Consider the following 21507-nt stretch of genomic DNA (forward strand, 5'->3'; position numbering starts at 1 on the left):
CGTTCGCTACGCGCGTGCGCCCTCTGTCAGGGCCAACCGTCTTCCCAGTACGCTTGCGCCTGTTCACCAAGCCCGCCCCTCCCACTCTCTCAGCAGCCAGCGCGCGGAATTGTTGGGGTCCCTCTGGTCCGGGGCAGGGCCAGGGCCAGGAAGCTGAAGGGCTGAGAAGAAGGCGCGGATGGGAAGGCTGGGTCAGTATGTGGCCACACCCATCGCCGGTCATTTGACACCGTCACCCCGACTCTCCGCCACTAGCCAATAACAAGCCTCCCTATACTTAGCGTCAACCAATGGGCTGTGTGGTCGACTGCTTCCGGCTCTGCGCCGGATTCGCCTCTTTTCCCCGGGCTCCCTGCGACAGGCGGGGCTCGGGGTGGCGGGCGTCGGCCTCGGTGACGCGCGGCGGGCGAGGGGCCAATAGGGGGCGGGATCTGAGATGATAGACGGGTCCAGCGGCCAGTGGCGAGGCGCCGGCCGTACTTCCCGTCGGGGAGAGAGTGTAATATGGCGAAGACCTACGATTACCTGTTCAAGCTGCTGCTGATCGGGGACTCGGGGGTAGGGAAGACCTGTGTCCTGTTCCGCTTCTCCGAGGACGCCTTCAATTCCACGTTCATCTCTACCATAGGTAATGGGGCCTTGGGCGGCCGGGGATCCGGGCTGGGCGCGCGCCTCTGTGGGGCTGGGCTGAGGGATCGACTAGGGATCCACTCGGGCCGAGGATCCGGGAGGGTTGCGAGGCCGGGGAGAGAACAGGACCCTGGCGGGACGCCGGACACCAAGGTGCAGACAGGGACATGCAGGCTGCGGTCTAAGGAAAAGCCTGCCCTGGGCTGGGGTTCAGGCGCCTGTCAACTCTCTTGTCTTCACAGCAGACCTCTAGACTGTCCTTCCGGGGAGATCCCCGTCTTACAAAAGTGGAAACTGAGGCATTGAGGTGACACCTGACCTCGTGCATAGTTTCTTATGTGGCACGCTTGGCATGTGCAGTATCAGATCTGTAGTGTTGGATCCTCTGTCGCTGGAGGGGGGATTTGAAATTGAGGGAGGGTGTGGCACGCATTGAAGGTCACAGTCTACAGGTATCAGGGATGAGATTTGAACCCAGGTGTGTCTGACTCCAAAATCCAAGGTTCAGCTGTTCCAGAGCTTCAAAGGACCAGCACCACTAATCTACAACTTAAGTCAGGACTCCATCCCAAAGCTCTCCTGCCTTCTCTCTGAGGAATGGTAACAGTACTTGTCATCCCGGTGGGAAGACAAGAGAAACTAAGACCAGCGATGGCTACGTGGAGCCTTGACTGACTTCCCTATCACTGGGCTAAGAACACCACCTGTCATTTTTTGAATAGCTTTCCCCCAGGGCTGCCTCACAGCGCAGTTGAGCAGAATTGGCTTTTGACGGCCACAACCTGACGTCAAAAGTGGTGCTGACCATCCTCCTAGTCATGGTTCACTTTGAGATGTTACCTGGAAGTACATCCTGCCAAACAGAGCGGCTTGGATGGTGTATGGCCCTGAAACAAGAGAATGGTCACTAGGCCTGGTTTATCCCTAGTCAGGATTAGGTTCCATTTCCAGCACCCTGAAACCAGATGTGGTAGTGAACACCTGTAATGACTGCACTAGGGAGGGGGAGGCAGGAAGATCAGGAGTCCAATGTCATCCTTGGCTACAATACAGTGTTCAAGGCCAGCCTGGGCTACATGAGACCCTGCCTTGGAAAGAAAAGGAAAACTTAGGGGATGATTTCTACATAATGTCAACTAAGTTGTTGCCTCCCTGACCTGACCATCATGTGCTAATGCCATCTAAATATCTCCTTCCTGGTCAGCACTCTGAAACAGTCATGTGTCAGGTGTCAAGTATAGGGAACTGGACAGGGAATCATCATGCTTGAATTCTAGGTTGAGCAACCTTCTCTGATCCAATTTTATTTAGAGTAGATGTGGCACTGTCTGTCAGTCTGGAGGAAGCAGAGGTTTGGGCACCCCTGATCACAGGTGCGTGTAAAGCTTCTCCGCTCCCCTGCCCAACACTCAGATGAGGACCAAGCAGGAAGTGACAGTAGCTACCCACAGCCTCTGGATTGTTCTCAACACAGACCTCAGACACTTCCTAGTCAACACCATGATGGTGACATTGGTTTGGGGGTGTTTTTGTTTGCTTTGGCATGCATGCATGTGTTCACATGTTCTTGTGTGCATGCAGTAACCGTCGGGTTGTTCCTCAATCTTCACCTCATTTTTTTTAAATTATTCTATTGGGAGTGTACATGCATACTTATGCACATGTGTGGGTCAGAGGACAACTTTGAAGTCTGTTCTTTTCCTTCCACTATGTGGGTCCTGGGGTTTGATCCCAAGTTGTCAGGTTTATGGGTGAGTACCTTCACCCACTAAGCTGTCTTTGCTGGATCTCTCACTGAACCTGAGCTCACCAAGTGTTGAGGCTGGCTAGCAAGCTCCGGGACCCGTCTTGCTCTGTCCCACCAGTGCTGGGATTGTAAGTTTATGCCACCATGCACAGATCTTCATGCTTTTGTGGCAAGCACTTCAGGGATTGAGCCGTGTCCCTAACCCTGGTTTGGTCTGTTAGTTTGAGACAGGCTAGCTATGTAACCATGCTGTCCTGGAACTCATGGAAATCATCTGCCTCTGGCTTCCAAATTCCAATGTGAAAAGACAATTTGGGGGAGTCAATTTTCTCCTTCTACCTTGTAGGACTCAGGAATTGAACTCAAGTCATCAGGCTTAGTGGCAAGCACCTTTGTCCACTGAGCCATCTCGATGACCTATAATACTTATTTTGCATCTCATAAATGTTTGTTCACTTTTTCGTTTTGAAATACTGGGAATGAGCCAAGGGCCTCTACACAGGTCAGCTACACATTTTACCACTGACCATCTCCATCTGGCTGGTGTAAAACTTTTTTAAAGGTGTTTTTATTATATATATATATATTGTCACTGTCTTCAGACACACCAGAAGAGGGCATCAGATCTCATTAGAGATGGTTGTGAGCCACCATGTGGTTGCTAGGGATTGAACTCAGGACCTCTGGAAGAGCAGCCAGTGCTCTTAACTGCTGAGCTATCTCTCCAGTCCAGATTAAAACTCTTGGTCAGAAAACCCACTTAGCCACCACTTAGGAGGCAGAGACAGGTGGATCTCTGTGAGTTCAAGACCAGTCTGGTCTACAGAGTTCCAGGAAAGGCAGGGTTACACAAGTCCTATCTCAAAAAGAAAACAGACAAACAAAACAAAAAATCTGGGGTTGGGGATTTAGCTCAGTGGTAGAGCTAGCAAGCGCAAGGCCCTGGGTTAGGTCCCCAGCTCCGGAAAAAAAAAAAAAAAAGAAAACCCACTTAGTCCTTCAGGGTCCCAAGGAGATTGGCTTCATCCTGTATAGTGAGGTGGGTGTGACTTTCAAGATCACCCAATGAGGTGGAGGTGGCGTTTGAACCCAGGATTCCTCCCTCCCTGAATCAGTATCACATTCCCACAGACCTCTGTCTTCTAGAAAAGATATTCTCCTTGACCTTGAAGTTATAGCCTTATAATTCTGGAGCCTCGTAAAGTTTACATTTTCTCACTCTATTCGTGCGTTAATGAAAACCAGGAGAGCTCCAGACCAAAGCGAGATTCGTGACTATGGTTGGTTACACACTGACCGTGGACTTTTGTGTCACACATTGGGGAATGGCTCTGGAAGAGTGTGCCCCAGCCACCTAGTCCTAAAGGTACGCAGGAAGGTACATCCATCCATACATAAAGCCAGCTGCCTTCACTGTGTTCATTAATGAACCAGGATTGAGTGGTGGTTGATTTTGGAAGCTGTGCCCATGTGACAGGACCCTGTGAATTATCTGTGGTCTGAACCTGGCCCCACAGCACCCTGCAGTCAGTTCTGAAGCCGGGGCCATTCACTGTTCCAGCAGACACTAGTGTTATCTAACCATCTCTCTGTTGATTGAGATGGGACCTCATGTAGCCCAGGCTGGCCTCTGAGTCCCCAGGTAGCTGAGGATGACCTTGAACTCCTGATTCCTCTAGACTACTTGGGTACACCAGCACACCCAGTTTATTGAGTGTAGGGGTTGATCCCAGGATTTTGCTGTGTGAGTGGCCTACCAGACACAGCCTGATTTGTTTTGAGTGTTAATCACATTTTTCTGTTGGGTGCTCTTGCCATAGTGCATGTGTGGAGGTCAAAGGACAACTTGGCAGAAGTCAGTTCTCTCTCTCCATTATGTGGGTCCTGGATCAGACTTAGGCTTGTGGCAAGTGTCTTTATCCACTGAGCCATCTCACCAGTCCAGAGAGAGAGAGAGAGAGAGAGAGAGAGAGAGAGAGAGACTGACTGACTGACTTGCTATGTTGCCAGGCTGACCCCAGAGCTCCTAGGCTTAATTCCCCCCCACCCCCCCACCCCGCCTCCCAAGTAACCTCAAACTTATTTGTAGCCAAGGTTGCCTTTGAACACCTAACATCCTGCTGCCACTCCCAGTGCTGGGATGACAGATGTGTACGCCACCTCAATTTATAGTGGTGCTGGGCCTATGTTCAGGCTAACAAGCCCTCTGCCACTAAACCATAGCCCCATTCCCAGATTTTTTAAAGTTTTTTTTAATAATATGTATTAATTTAATTGGGGGAGTGTGTGCCAACAACTTATAGGAGTTGGCTTTCTATTTTCACTCTGTGGGTCCTGGGACTTAAACTTAAGTCATCGGGTTTCTTGGCACTGCCATTTGCCAACCCGGACAGTGGGTAGTTCGTGTCTCCTCTAGACATAACTGAAAATCTACAGAGGACCCAGGCATGGTCATGCTTGTAATCTTGGCACTATGGTGACTGGGGCAGGAGAATCACTGTGAGCTTCCAGGTCAGCCTGGGCTGCAGAGTCTGCTGTAGTGCTGTCCTGAGTGTAAGAGCCACTCCTCCCTCCTTCTCTCTCTTTTCCTCCATGCCTCTGTTCCCTGGCTGGTCTCAGATTCACACCTGACTACCATCTTCCCTAGAGTAACTGAGATAACTGTTGACCCTTACTCTGCCTGCTGCTCCCTCCTGTACCTCTCTCCCAGCATGCCGTAGTTCTGTCCCCAAGCACAAGGTCACAGTGAGTTCTAGAGTACATAGTGTGTAAGGCTAAGAGTGGACTCTAGGGGTTGGGGATTTAGCTCAGTGTTGAGCAGAGCTTGCCTAGCAAGGCCCTGGGTTCGGTCCCCAGCTCCAAAAAAAAAAAAAAAAAAAAAAAGAGGACTCTATCCATGTGTCAATGGAGGGCTAACGTTCAGTGATCCCCTTCCCCCATGCTCCTGTGACTAAGTCTACATGGTTCGCTTATCAGAGCTTGGATGGATTTATTCCTTCGGTCTGAGTTAGAATTTGAATAGACAGACGCCTGCTCATATCTCCAGGAAAGTTCATGTAACAGTGAAGTCCTGTCTGCAAATAATGCAGCCAGTGCGATGGCTCAGCAGACAAAGGCACTTGCAGTCAGGGCTGACAGCCTGAGTTCAGTTCTTGGGACCCACATGGTACAGAGAGAGAGAGCTGCCTCCTGAAGTGCAACCCCACCTTCCAAAAATGTATATTAAAAAAATCTATGGACTATATCCAGAATTCCTATGTAAATAACCTGTCCTGGTATAAGAGGGATTTGAGCATCAGCGAAAGGTCCTGAGCAGCATCTCTTGCACATCATGGTGTGTGTGTGTGTGTGTGTGTGTGTGTGTGTGTGTGTGTGTCTAGTGTTGGGATGGTAATGGCGGATGAAGGCCCCCACAAAGCCACTTTGAGCAACAACTTGAGCAGGAGAGGGGCATCAAGTGACTGGGGTAGTAGAGACCATTGCAGAAGAGAGCAGAGCAGGTATGAAAGCCCCTAGGACACTTGGGATTTGTAGGGAAATGCCAGGGGACAACATGGCTGCACAGAAGCCACTATCTTAGTCACTGTTCTGTTGCTGTGAAAAGACACTGTGACCAAGGCAACTCTTAAAAAGTATTTAATTGGAGGGGTTGAGGATTTAGCTCAGTGGTAGAGCGCTTGCCTAGGAAGCACAAGGCCTGGGTTTGGTCCCCAGGTCCCAAAAAAAAAAAAAAAAAAAAAAAAAAAAAAAAGTATTTAATTGGAGCTGGCTTACGGTTTTAGAGGTTTAGTCTGTTATCCTGGCAGGGAGCATGGTGGCATGCATGGTGTGGAGAGCTCCGTCCTGATCCACAAGCCAAGGGAGAGAGGCTAGACCTAGCGTGAGCTTTTGAAACTTCAAAGCCCGACCCTAATAGTATACCCACTCCAACAAGGCCACACCTTCTAGTCCTTTTCATCCTTTCAAACATGTTCGCTTCTTTCTTTTAATTTTTATGTATTTTTTTTGCTTCAGTCCTTCTTAGAAGGGAAAACAAAATACTTACAGGAGAAAATATAGGGACAAAGTGAAGCAGGGACTGAAGAAAAGGTCATCCAGAGACTGCCCCACCTGGGGATTCATCCCATATGCAGCCACCAGATCCAGTCACTATTGCTGTGCCAAGAAGTGATTGCTGACAGGAGCCAGATATGGGTGTCTCCTGAGAGGCTCTGCCAGAGCCCTACTGATACATAATCACTTTTTGGTGACCAAGCATTCAAATACATGACCCTTTGGGGGACAGTGGCATGTTGGTCCCAGAAATCAAACCTAGTCATTAGGCTTGGCAGCAAGTCCCTTAATTAAAAAAAAAAAAAAAGCTTTACCTTACCTCACATCTCATTGGTCCACCCATTTAAAGTGCACAGCTCAGTGCCTTTTGTTGTGCTTTGAGTTGCATCTCCATCACCATGATAAATTTCAGAACGTCTCCTTGTGTGCCCCCCTCCCCCCCCAAAAAAAAGCCATCAGCATCCTTATGCCCCTCAGCCCTTTCTCTTCCCCGTGCCCCAGCCTGGCAACCTCAGGCATAGTCCTTGTCTCTGGATTTGCCTGCTCTGGACACTTCCTGTCAGCCTAGTCACGCCATATGTGGCCTTTCCTGCTTGGCTTCTCTCGTTCAGCATCATGCCTTTGAGCCTTTCTGTGGTGCGTGTAGTAGATGTGTGTCTTTCATTCACTTCCATGACTGAGCTATATGACACCGTATAGATGGTCCATTAGCTGGTCTTTCTGACTCTTGGTAGATCACTGGCAGCTCTAGAACTGAGGCCAACTTTGGGGTATAGTTACAGTTAGGGTTGGTTTTGGGTTTTGTTGATTTTGAAACCTGATATTACATCGGTTGGCCTCACATTCACTGTGTAGCTCATCCTGACCTGCTGACCTTTCTGCCTCCACGTCCTAAGTGCTGGGATTATAGATGGGTGTCAGCACAACTGGTATACACAGGTTTTCTTTATACAGATAGTTTGCCAACTACATGTCAGAGCCCTGCCCCAGAGTCGCCTAAGACCCCGTCCTGATGGTGCCACCTCTCCCTCTGTAGTCCCCTCTCCTGAGGGTGACTTGGAAGCACCCACTGTTCCTTCTTGGTCTCCTCTATAAGCCTTGGGCTTAAGATGAAGCTCAGAGGTAAAGCAGTTGGCATACCATCCACAGCAAGGCCGGGAGTTCCAACCAGAGTCACTGGGAGAAGGCAATGTGATGAATTGTTCTAGTAGCACCAACACCCAGAAGGTAGAGGTGGGAGGATCAGGAATTCATGGTTACATGAGCTTTGCTTATGTGAGATTCTGTTCTCAAAAATAGAAGGAAGTAAATAACTGAAGCCGTGCAGTGACTGGGGAGAGAGGGTATGGCCCTTTGGCAGCACAGAGCAGTATGGGGTGGCAGGTCCCAACCTGTAGAAGGCTTTAGGATGCCCACTGAGAGGCTGGGCCAGAGGCAGCAGAAGTGGGGGCCTTGCCCATCTCCCGTTCCCAGCTTCTCTCCAGCTGCTGTTGTCCCCGCTGTGCTTCTAGCAGGGAAAGATACTTCCAGAAGCTTCCAGTTTTGTTGTGGAGAGGACCCTGCGATTCCAAGGACCCAGCATACTGCTGCTGCTCCAGAAGCCACACAGCCCTGTTATCAGCCGAGGCTGGCAGCCCAGGAAGTGGCCTGGCTTTGATAACACCTTTTATTCTTCCTTTTCTTTCAGGAATTGACTTTAAAATTAGGACCATAGAGCTCGATGGCAAGAGGATTAAACTGCAGATATGGTGAGTGCTGTTGCCTGTGTCCCCAGAGCCATGGCCCTTCACTGGGCTCTGCACTGGGAGCAGAGCTGTTGATGTCCCTCCGCATAGACACACGGCCTCCTTTTCCATTTCTGTTTGAGACATAGTCTGTCTATAGTCCTGGCTGGCCTGGAACTTAGTATGTTTGTTGGTCAGGAGGCCTCAAACTCACTGAGATCTGCTCGCCTCTGCCACTTGAGTACTGGGATTAAAGGAGTGTGCCACCACATGCTGCTTCCAAAGGTGACTTCAAATTCCTGACCCTCCTGCCTGTTCCTAGTGCTGGGATGACAGGTGACAACACCTGGTCTTTGCACTGATAGTGTGAACCCAGAGCCCCATGCATACTAGGCAAGGACACTACCAACTGAGCAAACTTCCTTAGTACCAAGCCCTAAAAACATAGTCCTTTTCCCCAGAAGATAAGAGTTTCATATCCAGCCCAGGTAACCATCCTCTGCTGGCCACTGGAGCCTAACATTTGTGTGAGGGACGTAACCGGTAAGAGAAGAGCTTGAAGAGTAGGCAGAGGTGGTAGCATGAGACTCCTGGGCTGTGAATTTCCTCTTTCTCTTTTGTTGTGACAGTGTCTCGCCATGCTCCCTAGCCAGGTGACCCAAGCTGGCCTGAAACTGCAGTCTTTAGCCTCAGCCTCCCGGGGTCTGGTCTGATGAATGTGCACCACCACACCCAGCTGGGGGTTTCCTTCTGAGCCCAGAGCCTCACCCCAAATTTTCAAGGCCTCACACCACTTCCTGTTTTCTCCCCTGAGGAGAAGCAAGGCCTCACTTCCTGGTGTGTGGACCCGAAACCCCTAAACAACCTTAAAGCTAAGGCCAGACCCAGCAGCCAGAAGTCCTCAGCCCTGCGGGTAACCTCAGCAGCCAGGGTCAGTTAGGAAACTGTGAGCATCTAGGGCCCCATCGCTGATGTGGACTGGAAAGTAATCCAACGTCCTGGGAGGCTGAATTCAGACAGCCTTGAGCAAACAGACCCAAGTCACACTGAAGAGCAGGGGTATACATGTCACTCCCACCCTCATGGGGCACAGAGCTCAGAGGGTCACAGCAAGTTCCAGGCAGTGTGGCCTGCAGAGTGGAAACCTGTGTCAACCAAACAGCAGAGAGCCTAGGTGCCCCTCCCCGACGGCGTGCTCAGTTCTCCTTAGTGTCAGCATGAGCCATCACCCAGCCTGACAGTATCTCTAGGGGAGCCTCCTGGGTCCCCTTATCTCTCGCTAGTCTGCTCTGACTTCAGACCTTGAACCTGGATGAGGGAGAATCCTAGTCTGTCCTCGGGGCTCGGTCATCAGCCCTGGCCACATGGTAAGTTACAACCCATAGAACTCTTCCACTTCCAACAGTGGCCACACTGCAGCCTTTGTGCCCAAGTCCAAAGTGACAGTCCCAGCCAGCCAAGCCACCCGCCCCAGCTTCTCCCTTTCCACCTCGCGCCCCAGCATTCTCAGCCAAGAGAAGAGTCACTGGGAGGCTACCTTGGACTGCGATTAAGATTCTTCACCCGTGTGTTCTCTGCAAGTGCCACCAGCAAGTCATCTCAGAATTAAAACTAGCATTAGAATGAGAGTGTTGGAGCTGGGAGCAGGGCTCAGTGGCAGAGCACTTGCCTTAGCGTATACAGAACACTTGAGTTCCATCCCCTGTGCCGGAGCCAGCAAGGTGGCTTAGCAAGTAAAGGTGCTTTTGGCAAAGCCTGATGACCCTGAGCTCAATCCCCAGGACCTAGAAGGAGAAAACCAACTCCTGCAAGGTCTCCAGCGTGTGTTTTGGCACTCAAAAACAATAAAAATGACGGAGAAAACATTAGAGGCACGATGCAGGACTCGGAGTCAGCACTGGGCCTTTCTGTGGAATCCACACATCCAGGGCTTCAGAGGAGCCAGGGGCTCAGGGACAAAAGGTCTGCCTCTGAGTAAGTCACTTTCCTCCAGGCCTAGGGATGGACCTATGACCCTGTGTGTACTAAGCAAACACTACCACAGGGCACACCCTGTCCCTTCTTATTCTGTGGCAGTGTCTTGCTATGTGTCCCAGGCTGGCCTGGAACTCACAGTCCTCCTGCCTAGGCCTCGTCAGTGCCAGGATGGCAGGTGGGTATGAAGCTCAGAAAGACCCTTGTTTGTAGGCCACACACCCCATATACCCAGCTGGCACCAACTCAGATGCCACCTCCCTGGGGACCACCTCCTTTGTGCCGGTAATGACAGAATCACTTTGGAGCAGCAGCCCCTGAATTCACCCTGCTCTTTCTGACAGCCAGGACTATAACCCATCCTCACATCAACTGCAGGGACCCCAGAACAATGCCTGGGAGCCAATACATGGAAGGGTAGAGGAGACGCCGTCCAGTGAGACATTTGTCCAGGGGCCTTGGAAGGGCTGTGGTCTATCCTTCCATCCCCTCCTGTGTAATCACAGGAGCAGAGAGGACTGTTGCTGAGCAAGAGGGAATCAAGGGAGAACTCCATCAGCCCAAGGGTGTCACTAATACCCTTCATCCTTGTTTCTAGGGACACAGCCGGCCAGGAGCGGTTTCGGACAATCACGACAGCCTACTACAGGGGTGCCATGGTACGGACTTTGCTATTGTTGATGTGGAAACAAGCAGCAGTACTAAGTCCTGAGTGTTTGGCTTTTGTTGTTTTTACTGTTGTTTCATCTTGTTAAAACAGTTGCAAAATGTAGCCCAGGCTGGCCTAGCACTCACAATGTAGCCAAAGCTGGCCTGGGACTCAAAATCCTTCTGCCTTAACACCCAGCTTGTTTATATGTTTTTAAAATGTTGTGTGTATGTATGTATTTGTGTGTACATGAGTGTAGAAACCAGAGGTCAGATTACCTCCAACATTGTTTCTTGAGTGCTTCTCATTGGCTTGGAACCTGCCAATAAGACCAGGCTATCTCAGAACTCACTTTGTAGCCCAGGCTGGCTGGGAACTCACGATTTTCTTGCCTTAGCCTCCCCAGGCTAGGATATCACAGGTGTGTGCCGCCATACCTGGCCAACCTTTGTGTCTTGCAGAGACAGCCTGTGTTCCCACTCTTTTTAAAAGAGGTCAGTGTGCCCTGACCAGCTCCCTGAAACACTATCTCCATATACATCACAGCCGGTCCCCCTCCAGACCTCAGACCCAGTGTAGGGACGAGAGGATGAGAGGAGCACCAGGAAACCCAGCCCTCAGGTGAAGATAAGCCTCAGCCTCCAGAGAGGCCCTGGTGCTGTGGAATTTACTAGAACAACTTGATGGCTGGACTTACTTGGGATTATCACCGTTCCGTCTTCCACCTGGGCCTGTACTAGCAAACTCACCCCACATATGTTCCCTGTAGAGAGGGGTTGGGAGACATCAGGAAAGGACAAGGTCCCAGGGTGACACTATGCAAAACAGGGCATGAAGGAACAAAGGAGGCAGGAGGAACCACTTGGGTCCTGCCCAGACCTGGGTCATCTCCCAGCCAGCCTACCACCTCTCAGAAATGTCCCCATGTTCCTGGGAAAACAAATGGCTACTACCCAGAGTTCCTTTCTACCACCCGTGCCTTCTGTAGCCTAACCTGCCATTTAGGGCCACAGGCCCAGTTCTCCCAGTTCTTCCTAGCACGATGTCCATACGTGAGCACAGTGTGAGTCTCAGTTCTTGTGCAGGCCTGATGCCTGAGAACTCATGGGGACACCTGAGGAGCCTGGGAGCGACAGGCATGAATAGTGACATTAGATTAAGTACTCAGAGCATCCAGGAAGGGCAGCCAATATTGGAAACTCAACCCTATGGTCTGCAACCTTAGCGTCTTTGTTAAAATTAATCTTATTTTGCCCCTCAAGAGCACTGAGGTCTGGGGTACCTCTGTCCTCTGGAGAGAGCTATTTGGACTTCTCCAGACTCAGATAGTCCCCCTAAGCCCCCACCTCCATGACTGATAGCACCCTCAATCTTAGCCTGGTATCTCCTTGATCATGGCTGTGCCCTGCTGAGTACAGGTGTGGACAGGACCCGAGACTTGGCAGTCCAGCCCGAGTTCACATACAGATTCACTGGCTGTTCCCGAACCAGCACCAAGATGGTGGCAATCTCCTTCAGTACTGTTTTGATGAAACATATTCTCACTGTGTAGCTTAGTCTGGCCTGGAACTTCTGATCCTTCTGCCTCAGCCTCCTGTGTGCTAGGATGACAGGTCTGTACCACCTTGCATACATGTAAATCATGTCTGGTTTACGAGGAACCAACGATAGAACCCAGGGTGTTGTGCATTCCAGGCAAATGCCCCGCCAGCTGAGCTACATGCCCAGCCCAGACTTCTGTTTTGTTGTTGTTTTGAGGTAGGTGTCACTGTGTAGCCCTAGCTGGCCTGGAGCTCACTGTGTAGACTAGCTTGGTTTTGAACTCGAGACCTGCCTGGCCCTCCCTTCCCCTGCATATTGCTATTAAAGGCAAGCACTGTCACGCCCAGGCTGATTTTTCTCTTAGCGCCATCTCTGTACCTCAGACTTGTAGTGAGTCCGCATCAGCCTCTTGAGTGCTAAAATTAGGGAATTATTAGTTATAGCTTGCTCAGACTAGTGACAGCTCACATGCCTGACACCCCATGTTACTTTGTTTTGATTTGGTTCTGGTTTCAGGGATGGGAATGGAACCCATGTTCTGACACAGGCCTGCCATTGACCTATTCCCCTGCTGGTCATTCCTTTTCCATGGCAAAAGTGGACAGCCTTAGAGATGGGCTGCTGCATTCTACACAAGACTGCCCCCTGTAATGGATGCCTGAGGAAGAGGGGCAAGCAGGGCCTCGGCTTCAGCCAGCTAGGGGCCTGGAAATGCACAGTGCTTGGTTCTCTGTGGACCTTGTGATAGTGCCACCAACTGAGCCTCTGTAGGCATCATGTAGGAAACCCAGGCCAAGACTCCTGCAGACTCTCTTCTGGCCTATACACGTACACACGAGTACACACAGACCCTCCTGAAGCCACATAAGGAAACCCAGAGCTGAACTGGACTGTCAGAGGGGTTGCTCTCTGATTCAGTGTCCTCTGGGGCTGTGTGTGTGCGTGCGTACGTCTGTCTGTCTGTCTGTGACAGGATCTACAGTTAGCCTAGGCTGATTTTAACTTGCAGTAGTCCTCTTGCCTCAGCCTCTGAGTATTATGATTTCAAGCATGAGCCAGCACTCAGGGATTTCCATCTTAATCACAAAGCCTGTTTCTCCTTTATAGTAGCAGTGGGTCGGTAGAGTTAGGCTGGGCTGAGGCTGCTTTTTAGGCCTTTTGGATCTGTGGAACTCTGTTAGATGTCCCCTCACATTCATGAGGGATCTGGAAAGACCACTTATCTTGGTCTCTTCAGAAAGCAGATCTCAGCTCTGAATCACTAGAAGGCACATGGAGGTCAGAGATAGTGGGGCCCCGACCCTCCTAGGGCAGGGCTTGAATACACAGCCCAGCCGCAGGTCCCTGCTGCTGTAAGCCAAGCACATAGTAGATCTGACACCAGGTATCGTGAAGAGGCACTGGTTGAGTCTGGAGGCCTATGGGGGTCCAGGCCCATGTTTCTGCTGGCTCAGGAAACCAGCAAGGCTCATTACAGAATGTGGCAAGGTATAGCTTGGGAGTCAGAAAGGCCACCATGGAGGTAGAGAAGATGACAGCTGACTGGCTAGCCGGGACAGTGGTCATCTCCAGCAGTGGCCACACCCAGTCCTGATGGGTTCAGTGCCTTCCCTGTAGACCCTCAAAGCCCATGCCTCTCTCTCTCTCTTCCCTCAGGGTATCATGCTGGTCTACGACATTACCAATGAGAAGTCCTTCGACAACATCCGGAATTGGATTCGGAACATTGAGGAGGTGAGGGTGCCCTTTTGCTTCCTCTCCTAAGAGCCTAGAACCTGGGGGACAGGCAAAGAGAGAGGAATGGGGCCAAGACATCTGCTTTCCACCTGAAATCATTGGCTGAGAAGCCACACAGTGCTATTTGGCTGCTCTTGCGATCATTTCTGCTTAGGGTCACATGAGCATTTGGCTCAAACACTTTGAGCTGCTGTGCAACAGGGTGTGAGCCTGTCCAAGTACACATTCACTCAACAGGTGGTCATAGAACGAGACCCTGAATTGTGGAAGGACAAGGAGGCAGGCGGCCCAGCCTCCCCTCCCAAAGCCAACTCTGTCCTCTGTCCAGTTGTTCAGGTGCTAGCCACAGCCATTCCCTCCTGGCCAGCTCCACCTGCGGCCCTGATGACTAAGCAGGTGGGGCATTGGGTCTAAGTTGTTAAGAACTTCACCTGTCTACAAAATCACAAAGGAGCACTTGTCACGCTGGACCCAAGACTGGTGAGCACCCAGGCCAGGCAGAGAGGCAAGCCCTTTGTTTACAAGCAATTGCTTTGGACTTGTGTTGGGACCAGTTCTCTGCCCTGACTGTAGAAGCCACCTTGGTCAAAAGAGGAGTCCTGGCTTTGGCTTTGGTGACGCCCTGAGTGATCCTTTGGCAGACAGGAAGTGTGGCAGGGGGCAAAGAACGAGTCCCCCTCACAGCAGAGCTGCTCTCTGATGTTCTCTCCTTTGGGAAGCATGGTCCCTTCTACTACGGAGCTGCTGAAGGGGCTGAAGAGTGAGCCATCTCTAGGAGAGAAGTCAGAGCTGAGCCACGACGCCTGGGCACTCAGCAAGAACTTAGCAGGACGTCTTGGCTGTTCTAGGCACAGCCTTGTTTCTAGAACAAGAGAGAGAAGAGAGTTGACAGATCCAAGCAGGCGTTGGGACTTAGGCTGGCTAGTTAGTTGTTCAGTGGGTAGAGGCACTTGCCAGCAAGCCTGATAGCCCCAGTTCAGTTCCTAGAACCCAGATCGTGGAAGGAGACATCTGACTCCAAGTTGTCCCCCACACGGTGTGTGCATGTGCCATGGTGTGGTGTATCCATGTGATTGCTCACAAGCTAACATAGAACAGCTGGGCATGGGTCAGGTCTCTCAGTATCTGCCCTGGGAGTCATGCCTCTGAAGCTGGTGACCATGATCCCTGCAAGCTATTTGCACAGTCAAGAAGTGTTCGACAACTAAGGACATGAGCTGCCAGCCACCAGGCAGTCCATGCCCTACCTTGCACTTTGACCCTGATCTACCCTGTCCTCTTCAGCATGCCTCTGCAGATGTGGAGAAGATGATACTGGGGAATAAGTGTGATGTGAACGACAAGAGGCAGGTGTCCAAGGAACGGGGAGAAAAGGTGGGTGCTGCCCCAGGGGGCCCCTCATGATCCTCTACAGCTTGGGGTGTTCCTTCCTAGTCTTTTCAATCCTGACTCACCGGAGATGGAGAGACCCTTGTGAGGTGATAACCCCAGGCAGGACGAGGTTGCCCGTGGCTAGCAATGAGAGCTTGGCAGTGAGCCCTGATCTTGTCACCGGAACCAAGCTAGGCCAGGCACAACTGGCATCACAGAGCACGGAACAGAGCTGGCTTAGGCCATGCCACATTCCTCTCCTTAGCTCCCTCCCCACTTGGGGAGGTAACACCCTTAGCTTGAGCATGGTTGCAACCCACCCCAGTTTCCATTCCTTAGGAAACTGGGGGAGTTCACACTGTGCCCATGTGTCGCCTCCATTACAGCTGGCACTCGACTATGGGATCAAGTTCATGGAGACCAGCGCGAAGGCCAACATCAATGTGGAGAACGTGAGTCCAGTCCACTCCTGCAGGGAGCCATGGGCTTGTGGGATTAGTGCTTCAGGGCGGGAGGGGCTTTCCTTTGGAAGAGTCAACCTGGAGGATCCAGGATTGGCCTCTGGTTCAGGGCGCCCTCTGTTGGGCACTCAGGACACATTCTCACTAACTCAACAAATGAGGGAATCAAAGCTCAGATTCCAGTACCTAGACCCAGCTGTTTTTTTCTCAGCCACGCTACTAATTCACATCCCCAGTGAGGATCCAGGTCCCAGTGCTATGCCCTAATCCTTATGCTGTCCCCAAGGCAGTGCCAGCCTGGTGCCTGGCCCTCAACTTGTCCCATACTGCCCTAGTGACACTCAAAACAGGCCTGCAGAGCTACCTGTAATCCCAGCTCTCAAGAGGCTGATGCAGAATCGCTGAGGCCAGCCTTGGCTACACATCAAGACCGTGGTGAGAGGGGGAAGCTAAATCACCCACATCACTCCACAAGGTACCCAGAGGACAGTGGCCAAGGCCCTTGTCCTGTTCATTTCCATTCACCCATACTCCTCCCATAAGCCACTTGGGCCTGCCCTCCCCAGCCTTTGCTACAATCCTTTCCTGCATTCAGATTCTTCTTCCCCTGCCCAGGCCAGCCCACTGCTCCCACCCATGAGCAACCCCTCCATGCACTCCTGGCCCCACTTTCCAGGTCGCCAACGCTGCATGGAGATGCTAAATCCATCCTGCCTCAGAATGTCCCCTCCCTGGGGCAGCAGACATTTGTAGACTGAATTTGTAGCTGTTTTTTGAGAGGAGGAATCAGGCTGGATAGTGATACCTGTTGTCCCGGTTTTGGGGTTGGGGGCAGAACAAACAGGAGGTTTAGGTCATGCTCAGCTCTAGGCGTCTAAGGCCAGCCTACAAGAGAACCTCTCCAAAATAATTTTTAAAAAAGGAGGGATTGGCATGGACAGAACACAGCCCTGATAGATACTCCTCCCAGACCCTTCTGAACCCTTAACCACTCAATACCCTTGGGCAAATGACATGGTCTGTGAGCCTCCGTGTCAAGGGCCAACTGAGTATAATGCCAGCTCGTGTTCACAGGATTGTCGGTCTGGGGGAGATGGCCACCATCAGGCCTTTGTTCTGAGGTGTTCCATAGAGGGTGACAGATGGGGGCCTGACTGGGGACAGGGGGAAATGCTGGCTGGAAGGCCTCCCTTCCCTCTGGCCAACAACTTCCCTCCACCAAAGGGCACTGACCGCCTACTCTTCCCACAGGCATTTTTCACTCTCGCCAGGGATATCAAAGCAAAAATGGACAAAAAATTGGTGAGTCCAGGTCCTTCCTAGTCTCCATGCGGGGTTTTGTAGGATGCGGCATCCTTGGCCAAGGCAGCACATCACTGCCCAGATATACCGTGTGTGTGTGTGTGTGTGTGTGTGTCTGTCTGTCTGTCTGTCTGCATGCGTGTATGTGTGCAAATGGCAGCCAGAAGTCACTGTCTGTGTCCTTCACTAGATTCCCACCTTAGGTTTTTTTTTTTTTTCTCGGAGCTGGGGACCAAACCCTTGCGCTTCCTAGGCAAGCGCTCTACCACTGAGCTAAATCCCCAACCCCCACACCTTAGTTTTTGAGACAGGGTCTCTGCCTTGGGACCCTCCTATCTCTCCCACCCTGAAACTTTCTTACATACATACTTACTACTTACTTCCTTACTACTTACTTACATACTTACATACATACTTACTACTTACTTACATACTTACATACATACTTAACTACTTACTTACATACTTACATACATACTTACTACTTACTTACATACTTACATACATACTTACTACTTACTTACATACTTATATACTTTCTTACTTACGTACATACTTACTACTTACTTACATACTTTCTTACATACTTACTTCTTACTTACATACTATTTACATACTTTCTTACATACTTCTTACATACTTTACATACTTTCTTACATACTTCTTACATACTACTTACATACTTACTACTTTACATACTTACTACTTTTTTTTTTTTTTTTTTTTTTTTTTTTTTTTTTTTTTTTTCTTTTTTTTTTTTCAGAGCTGGGGACTGAACCCAGGGCCTTGCGCTTGCTAGGCAAATGCTCTACCACTGAGCTAAATCCCCAACCCCGCTACTTACTTTCTTACATACATACTTACTACTTTCTTACTTACTTAATTTATGGTCTCTGAATATGGCTCTGGCTGGCCTGTAACTCCCCGTGTAGATTAGGCTATCCTTAAACTCACAGAGATCTGCCTGTCTCTGCCTCCTGGGTGCTAGGGTTAAAGATGTGCACCTCCGGGCTGGGGATTTAGCTCAGTGGTAGAGCGCCACCTAGGAAGCGCCAAGGCCCTGGGTTCGGTCCCCCAGCTCAAAAAAAAAAAAAAAAAAAAAAAAAAAAAAGATGTGCACCTCCATGCCTGGCACCTTAGTGTTTTTTAAAGGTTTTTTTGGGGAGGGCACATGTACGCTGATACCTGAGAGGCTGGAGGCACAGACAGTTGTAGCTGTACCTCATGGGTGCTGGGAATCTAACCCAGGTCCTCTGCAAACGCCACTGGTGCCCAGCTTGAGCTGTGCAATCCTGCCCCTGAGGAGCACCTGCCCTTCCCCAGACCTACCTGTGTGACTGGAAATCAGAGAGCATGGTTAGCCCTGGGGCTCTTTGATGACATGACCACCCAGCAGTGTGTGTGAAATAGCCTGCCCTACAGGTCACCCACACGTTCATCTGGGCGGTGAGCGGCCAGTGAGGCACAAGGTGGCCTCGTGACATCTCCCCATGCTTACATCTCAACAGCAGCTTCCCCATAAACCTGTGTACCAGGCAGGGGCAGCCACAGCTCAGTGACCCCAACCTACACAGTAAGGAAAAGAACTGATTCATACAAGTTGTCTTCTGACCTGCACACGCTCACACACATAAATAAGTGAATCTGATTTTTAAAAGCTTTCTTTGTAAGAAAAAGACTAGAGTTTAGGTCCTGTGTTCCTAGCAGCGGGTTGACCTTGTACCGCTGGAGTACAAGAGGCAGGAAACGCTAAGCCCAGGCCTCCTGGTCCCTGAAGGACACTGTCTCCCTGACCCTTGTCTGTCTGCATGGTGGATGCTAGGGGTGTTTAGCATAGATAGGTGGGAAGGAGGCAGGGAGGAAGGAGGAGCAGAGGAGAGAGCACGGTCAATGGCTTGTGCCGCTGGAGGATGTGGCTCAGTGGGAGAGCACTTGACCAGCATCTATGAGGTCCTCATCAATACCCAGTGGAGCAGGAAACAACAGTTTGGGGAGAGGTGGCTGGAGGTTGGCGGGGAGGAAAGGGAAAGGGCGGCAGCCTGGGGGATGGTGAAAAGCAGATGAAGGCAGTTGAGGGCTGTGGAAGGTGAATGATCTGTCGAGAGACAGTGGGCTGCCTTTGGAAGAGGGTGGGTGATTATGAGGGTGAACGGCTGCCAGAGTTTGAGTGATGTGATCAATCGTAGAGGAGTGGGAAGGGTGACGATGGGTAGGTGGGGATTGCATGGGTGGGTAGTGACTCAAAGGAGATGGAGTAGACGAATAGATGTACAGCGGATGAGTGCATGGGTAATGGTGGGTAGTCAGGTGGTTAGCACGGGATGGTTGAACAGCGGGGGATAGAGAGATGATGGCTAGCTGGCTAGTAGGTGATTGGATCTGGGGTCATGGATGGACAGTCATGGGCAGACTGCTTGACTGACAGCTGTTTATGGGTAGTAGGTAGAGCTCACATCCACAGTAAGTAACAAGGCAAACTTGTGACTTCAGGAAGGGAACAGCCCGCAGGGGAGCAGCCATGGAGTCAAGATCACAGTGGAGCAGCAGAAGAGGACCAGCTTCTTCCGGTGCAGTCTCCTGTGAGGACAAGGTCTCTGCCCATTTGAGCCTGCGCTCAGCCCAGCTGACTGTGCCTGCCCCGGGCGAGCTTCCACCTCCGATGCTCGGACACAGCTGCCCGGACTCAATTGAGAAATTGATTATTTTAGTAACCGTCTGATCTTTTCCACCTTCAGAGATGGACCAAGTTAGAATTTTGCTGTTTTTCCTGTGTCATCTGCCAGTCAGGCCTATCCGTCCCCTGCCGCATTGCCATAGATGGAGAGAGGTGGGTTGGGGCAAGGCAGCCTCCATCTCCAGCCTTCTGCCCCTCCACCACAGAAGGGAGGTCAGTGGCAGTGCCCAGCCTGCCTGGCCCCATACTCCAAGCACCACCACCAGGGCCACTGAGGGCCAAGCCTGGCACCTGCCTTCACCCGTTCTCAGTTGTGGACAAGTGACAACCTTGTCCACTGTCTCCTTACGTGTCAAACCAAAGGGAAGCACAAACTAAGGAAAGCCCACTTAGAGGACTTTGGAAGAAGTGGCTGGCTCCCATGACCAGAGCAGGATGGGAGTCTGCAGTCCAGACTGAGGTGACATCACCACCACTCTCCCATGACCCACTGCCTCAGTGGGCCCCAAAACCGGCTCCCTCATCTTCTCCTCCTCTGCCTGGCTCTAATCGGATGTTCCTTTTCTAGCTAAGATGATTTTTTATTTTTTCAGATTCCTAACACCATGAAATGATTCTGTCATTGATTTTCTAGCAGCATACCTGGGAGATTCAGAACCAGCGTGGTTGCCCTGCGCCCACAGGGCACCTGGTCCCTGAGACCCAGACAAGCATTCCATGGCACAGTGCTACCCTGCAGTCTTCACCCGGTTGTGTTGTGACAGCTCTGTCCTCCTGGAAAGACTGATTGGGACCAGATGTCCTGTGGAAGGGGTGTCATCTGAGAGCACCTTCCTTTTTACTCTAACCCTTCCCCGACGCTGCTGTCAGTCAAGCTGTCAGCATCAAAATCTCTCCCTTTTTTGAAATTAAAACCAACGTACCAGCAATAGTCATCCGCCCTCCCCTGGAGTCTCTGATGTACCATGTTTACGCTGACCAGCGCACTCAGAAAGTCAGATTAAAGTGTATTTAAAGGGAAGCAGTGCTGCCTGCCCAGACCACCAGGTGGCTGTGATTGGTAGCAGGTTAGATGGCTTTTAGAAAAAAATGGCCTGGGGCCAGCAGAGGTGGCTCAGCAGGTGAGCACTGGACGCTCTAACAAAGGAGCCAGCAGCCATCCAGTGCCAGTATGTCCCCAGTTAGGGGTGGGACTTTGTCACCCCTGCTAGCAACCCTGTCACGTCTGGCAAACACTGACTGCACACATCTCCCCTCTCCGCCTTCCTGCCTGCTTCCTGCCTGGGCAGTGTGTCCACCATGTTCCCCAAAGGACCTACCAATACTTAAGTCCCCCTGAGCTGGGTCTGCTTTTCGGGTGTGTTTGTCTTTACAGAGGGTCATGTAGTGCAGGCCACCTTGAGCTTGCAGCAGTCCCTCTCCACTCAGCCTTTGATGCTGAACGGCAGGCAGGTGGCTCACATCATTGTGGGCCACAAAGGGATCGCAGCTCCCGCCTCACAGGTGGGAGGAAGATGCCAGGAAGATGGGGAATGGGTGGGGAAGACAACCACGATGTGGACAGTGGCTACAAAGTGCTTTGTACAAAGTGGCACTCCTAAGGTCCTTCCTATAGGAGCTGAAGAAGTGACTTGGTGGTTAAG

General features: G+C 51.1%; 1 protein-coding gene across 1 annotated transcript; it reads left to right on the plus strand.

The window, feature by feature from the left end:
• Positions 1-460: 460 nt before the first annotated feature.
• Positions 461-20799, plus strand: Rab8a (RAB8A, member RAS oncogene family). Its single transcript, XM_032918859.1, has 8 exons — positions 461-628; positions 8118-8178; positions 10727-10787; positions 13976-14053; positions 15341-15430; positions 15814-15879; positions 17140-17190; positions 19681-20799. Exons 1-8 carry the CDS (start codon positions 505-507, stop codon positions 19771-19773), a joined length of 624 nt encoding a protein of 207 aa, XP_032774750.1. The 5' UTR covers positions 461-504; the 3' UTR covers positions 19774-20799.
• The last annotated feature ends 708 nt before the right edge of the window (positions 20800-21507 follow it).

This window comes from Rattus rattus, chromosome 13 (assembly GCF_011064425.1).
Source record: "Rattus rattus isolate New Zealand chromosome 13, Rrattus_CSIRO_v1, whole genome shotgun sequence".
Taxonomy (NCBI): Eukaryota; Metazoa; Chordata; class Mammalia; order Rodentia; family Muridae; genus Rattus; species Rattus rattus.

Excerpts from the sequence above, each read along its gene's own strand:
- Rab8a (XM_032918859.1), top strand. The coding sequence starts at position 505 with ATGGCGAAGACCTACGATTACCTGTTCAAGCTGCTGCTGATCGGGGAC. Across the intron at positions 8,179-10,726 it reads AGGATTAAACTGCAGATATG|GGACACAGCCGGCCAGGAGC; the intron begins GTGAGTGCTGTT and ends CCTTGTTTCTAG. Across the intron at positions 17,191-19,680 it reads CAAAAATGGACAAAAAATTG|GAAGGGAACAGCCCGCAGGG; the intron begins GTGAGTCCAGGT and ends TTGTGACTTCAG.